The 5,472-nt window shown below is 38.7% G+C and overlaps 2 protein-coding genes across 3 annotated transcripts in view; both read left to right on the top strand.

The window, feature by feature from the left end:
* LOC104719294 (DNA-binding protein SMUBP-2-like) overlaps positions 1-2,395 on the top strand; it is a 5,138-nt gene extending 2,743 nt beyond the window's left edge. The window contains exons 5-8 of one of the 2 annotated variants that reach the window (XM_010437180.2): positions 130-879; positions 1,132-1,300; positions 1,460-1,617; positions 1,890-2,395. In XM_010437180.2, the coding sequence (XP_010435482.1) occupies positions 130-879; positions 1,132-1,300; positions 1,460-1,617; positions 1,890-2,132 (1,320 nt within the window). In that variant the 3' untranslated portion in view covers positions 2,133-2,395. The remainder of the gene's footprint in view (positions 1-129; positions 880-1,131; positions 1,301-1,459; positions 1,618-1,889) is intronic. The other variant, XM_010437179.2, reaches the window with a different exon arrangement.
* On the top strand, positions 3,162-4,538 carry LOC104720485 (polyubiquitin 4-like). The gene has a single exon (XM_019230764.1). It carries the CDS (start codon positions 3,162-3,164, stop codon positions 4,536-4,538), a length of 1,377 nt encoding a protein of 458 aa, XP_019086309.1.

The raw sequence follows: 5,472 nt of genomic DNA, 5'->3' as shown, positions 1-5,472 counted from the left end.
GATGAGCCAGTGGGTAAGTTATTTGATGATTCCCAAAGGAGAGCCATAGCTCTTGGAGTGAACAAAAAAAGGCCTGTTATGATAGTTCAAGGACCCCCTGGCACGGGTAAGACTGGAATGCTTAAGGAGGTCATTACCCTTGCTGTTCAGCAGGGGGAAAGAGTACTTGTAACAGCACCTACTAATGCAGCTGTTGATAATATGGTCGAGAAGCTCTTGCATCTCGGACTAAACATTGTCCGAGTAGGGAATCCTGCAAGAATATCATCCGCTGTTGCTTCAAAGTCTTTGGGGGAAATTGTGAACTCTAAGCTTGCAAGCTTCCGAGCAGAAATGGAGAGGAAGAAGTCAGATTTAAGAAAAGACCTTCGGCAATGCCTGAGGGATGATGATCTTGCAGCTGGCATTCGGCAGCTCTTGAAACAGCTTGGAAAGACGTTGAAGAAGAAGGAAAAGGAGACCGTTAAGGAAATACTATCAAATGCACAGGTTGTTTTTGCCACTAACATTGGAGCTGCTGATCCTTTGATTAGGAGGCTAGAAACATTTGATTTGGTTGTTATAGATGAAGCTGGTCAGTCTATTGAGCCTTCATGCTGGATCCCAATATTGCAAGGGAAACGTTGTATTCTTTCCGGTGATCCATGCCAATTAGCACCTGTTGTTCTATCTCGTAAAGCTTTAGAAGGTGGGCTTGGTGTATCCTTACTGGAAAGAGCTGCATCTTTGCATGATGGAGCTCTAGCGACAAGATTAACAACTCAGTATCGTATGAATGATGTAATCGCTGGTTGGGCATCAAAGGAGATGTATGGTGGATGGCTGAAATCTGCTCCAAGTGTGGCCTCTCATCTGCTTATCGATTCTCCTTTTGTGAAGGTACATCTTTTTACTGTTTCTGCTGTTTGATGGTAATTTGGAATGCAATCACACATCTGTTTACCTTTTAAGCTTTTATTCTTTAGAAAATTTCCAGTAAAGCATTATAGGTTTCTTTAGCAACTCTGTTGGTTTGTCTTTAATGATATTATCTTTGCTTGTGGTTGTATTATCAAATGTTTACAGCATTTTGGTAACCCCATGACTCTTATATGTAACATCAAACATCATCCTTTTTTTAACTAACTGCAGCATACTTGGATAACACAATGCCCACTGCTTCTGCTTGACACAAGAATGCCATATGGAAGTTTATCAGTGGGGTGTGAGGAGCGTCTAGATCCAGCTGGTACAGGGTCATTATACAATGAAGGAGAAGCAGATATTGTGGTTAATCATGTCATTTCGTTGATATATGCAGGTGAGCGATCTATTTTCAGTTCAATGACTGGGACATTTAAGCTGTTGTAAATGAATAATTTGCCGGATTCTGAAGAATTAATGATTTTTAGCATATTACTTGCGTTCCTGAATATAAGCTCGATATCCTAATAAAACAACTCATTGGACATGATTGTAGGTGTTAGTCCAATGGCTATTGCTGTTCAGTCCCCATATGTTGCTCAGGTTCAACTTCTCAGGGATAGGCTGGATGATTTTCCAGTGGCTGACGGAGTTGAGGTCGCAACCATTGACAGCTTTCAAGGGCGAGAGGCTGATGCAGTGATCATCTCAATGGTACACATTATTCTGCTCGTGTTCCCTTCTATAGCATGAATACCTTATCTTCTTCTGCTCATAACTTGACTACTGGATCCCTTAACTATATAAGGAACCCGGGTTTTAGAATTAGCGTTTGTCATGGAGAAGATATTTTATAAAAATGAAAATTCTAGCGGATAGTAAAGAAACAGAGATAAGATTATGAATCCATTTATATGCTATTTGCACTAAGAACTCATAGTGCAAATAAGGACTAATGTACTTGCTGTGTTGTGAACCCATTACAGGTACGGTCGAACAACCTAGGTGCAGTGGGATTCCTAGGGGATAGCAGACGGATGAACGTAGCCATAACAAGAGCCCGGAAACACGTGGCAGTGGTATGCGATAGCTCCACGATCTGCCACAACACGTTCCTTGCAAGACTGTTGCGTCACATACGCTATTTCGGGAGGGTAAAGCATGCAGACCCAGGTAGCTTGGGTGGGTCAGGACTAGGCTTGGACCCAATGCTACCTTACCTCGGCTAAAAATCACCCGTAAGTACTACCAAAAAGAAAGAAAAAAAAAGAAAAAGATTCTTCGTCATACTCCTCTCCCTCTCTATCTCTCTGTGGGTATAAAAATGTTTCCATGGCGAGTTGTGTTGTACAGAAAAGATCTGTTTCAATTGTTACCACAGAAAATAGTCTCTGTATATTTTTTACAATTGGTTGATTGTCCAAAAATTATAGTCTTATTAACGTTGTTGTTGTTGTTGTTACTAAATGGTAAAAAGAAGTTTTCTCTAAAATTCAACAACAGCTCACAAAATTTCACACCAACTATTATTTTATTACACCTCATACTTCATTGTACAAGGACAAAACAATTTTTTGTTTCTTTCAACATGTACTGTATTCTACCAAGTACGAATTCGAATACTTAACACTTAACACATCAACGATTCACACTACTAGGAACGTCGTTGTACCATGTTTTCTTTGGTTTATAAAAATTTAGGTAGAGAGAGGTCTATAGATATTAAATTGGTGCACTAACCACAGGTCCACAAAATACTAACAAAATATGTACATCTTTGGGTATTGTGCCGCAAAGTTATCAAAACTTTGTAAATTATACAATTTTTAGAAATTTACATTACTGTACATGCTTTATTTACATACGTCTTAAGATAATAACAAAGGCAAAGTATTCCTTTATTTTGACACCAGATTTTCCATTTTTTTTCTTTTTAAAGCTGATATTTCCAATTAGAATAGTACTAGATTTTTTGTTTATTTTCCTTTTAAGTTTAACCAAAGGCGATGTGAATTTTCTATATAAACAGACCTTACCCTCCTCTCATTGTATAATCATTCTTATTCCTCTCTCGCAATCGCAAACCCTAGATCGCTCTGCAAAAAGTTTCTTCAATACCTCTCTCAAGGTTTACGTTTCCCTGATCTCGTCAGCTCCTCTGTTCGATCTTTTGGTTCTATTCACTTGTTAACTATAAACTGAGATTATAAATTAGGGTTTCTCGTTTTTGCGTGTTTAATTTTCAGATGAATACGATGATGCAAATCCACGCAAAGACTCTTACAGAGAAAACCATAACCCTTGACGTTAAAAGTTCCGACACCATCAATAATGTCAAGGCACAGATTCAGGACAGAGAAGGGATTCCCCTAGACCAGCAAAGACTTATTTTTTCCGGTAAACTGCTAGACGATGGCCTTACTTTGGCTGATTACAATATCCAGAAAGAGTCTATTCTCCACTTGGCTCTTCGGTTGAGAGGAGGTATACAAATCTTTGTTAAGACTCTTACTGGTAAGACCATAACCCTTGAGGTTGAAAGCTCCGACACCATCGATAACGTTAAGGCCAAGATCCAAGACAAGGAAGGAATCCCTCCAGACCAGCAGAGACTTATCTTCGCTGGCAAGCAACTTGAGGATGGTCGTACGCTTGCCGACTACAATATACAGAAGGAGTCAACACTCCACTTGGTTCTTAGGTTGAGAGGTGGTATGCAGATCTTTGTAAAGACTCTTACTGGCAAGACCATAACTCTTGAGGTTGAAAGCTCGGACACGATCGACAACGTCAAGGCCAAGATCCAAGATAAGGAAGGCATCCCTCCGGACCAACAGAGACTTATCTTTGCCGGTAAACAACTTGAAGATGGCCGTACGCTTGCCGATTACAATATCCAGAAGGAGTCAACACTACACTTGGTTCTTAGGTTGAGAGGTGGCATGCAAATATTTGTAAAAACCCTCACCGGAAAAACTATTACTCTAGAAGTTGAAAGCTCTGACACCATTGACAATGTCAAGGCGAAGATCCAAGACAAGGAAGGAATCCCTCCGGACCAACAGAGACTTATCTTCGCTGGCAAGCAACTTGAGGATGGTCGAACCCTAGCAGATTATAACATCCAGAAAGAGTCAACTCTGCATTTGGTTCTTCGTCTGAGAGGCGGCATGCAGATATTTGTCAAGACCCTTACCGGAAAAACCATAACATTGGAGGTTGAAAGCTCAGACACGATTGACAATGTCAAGGCCAAGATCCAAGACAAGGAGGGGATTCCTCCGGACCAGCAGAGACTTATCTTTGCGGGCAAGCAACTTGAGGATGGTCGGACCCTTGCGGATTACAACATCCAGAAGGAGTCTACACTTCACCTTGTTCTGCGTCTACGTGGTGGGATGCAGATATTTGTCAAGACTTTGACGGGCAAGACCATCACTCTAGAGGTCGAGAGCTCTGATACGATTGACAATGTGAAGGCCAAGATTCAAGACAAAGAAGGGATCCCACCGGACCAGCAGAGACTAATCTTTGCTGGAAAACAACTCGAAGATGGTCGCACTTTAGCGGATTACAATATTCAGAAAGAGTCAACTCTTCACCTTGTTCTCCGTCTCCGTGGTGGAAGCTTCTGAACAAGAACTATGGCGGTCAATGGTTGCTCGAGCGTTAACCACTTAAGTCTTTAATTTTAGTCTAGTGATTCAGCTGTTCATATACTTTTTTCAAGTTCTATTTTTTTATGGGGTCGTAATTGGGCTTATATTTTTCGGCTTCATAATGTTTTTTTTTTCAATCTTAATTTAAGTGCTCTCTTTGATTTTAGCACCGGTTTTAGAAATCGCTAGGCGCTAGTCAGGGAGATCGAGGTAGGTCTAGCGCCTAGCGAGAAAATCGGAGATTAAACGGAGATTAATCGGAGACTAGTTTTAGGATTATTTATTAAATTAACAATAAAATAAAAATATACTCTCTCTGTCTCACAAAGATTGATGTTTTGGGATATTTTTTTGTCCCACAAAGATTGATGTTTTGTAAACTTCAAGAAGTAATCATTGAAAATATTTAATTTTTTTGAATTGTTATTGGTTTATATTTTCTCTCTCTACCAAAATATAATTATAAATTAATTTCTAAATAAAAACTAAAATTTTTCTTAATATGTGTGAAAGTGTCAAAACATCAATATTTGTGAGACAGAGGGAGTATTGTACTAAATATATGTATATTTTTGTTTATGTTAAAAAGAAAATATCAAATAAAATATAAAACTATAGTATTGTCTTTAAAATTATGGTAAACACATAAAACATCATTTTAAAAGAAAATTTTCTGATTTTTGTTAAAAGTTGTATATTAGTTATTGTAAAACATCATAATCTCTTAATTTAAATGCCTAAATAACAAAAATATTTATGTTTGATTTTTATTTGGTTCTAAAAAATTGGTATATACAAAATTAAGCGGAAAATAATCGGACTAGACATGCATAATTGAATAATCAATGGTAGGCGGAGATTAGTCATTAATCGAGGCGGAGAGGGTGGGCATAACAATTTTGCGAAGCGT

Source organism: Camelina sativa, chromosome 10, assembly GCF_000633955.1.
Source record: "Camelina sativa cultivar DH55 chromosome 10, Cs, whole genome shotgun sequence".
Classification (NCBI taxonomy): Eukaryota; Viridiplantae; Streptophyta; class Magnoliopsida; order Brassicales; family Brassicaceae; genus Camelina; species Camelina sativa.
The sequence above is the reverse complement of the archived record's forward strand: the minus strand, read 5'-3'. Positions and strand labels throughout refer to the sequence as shown.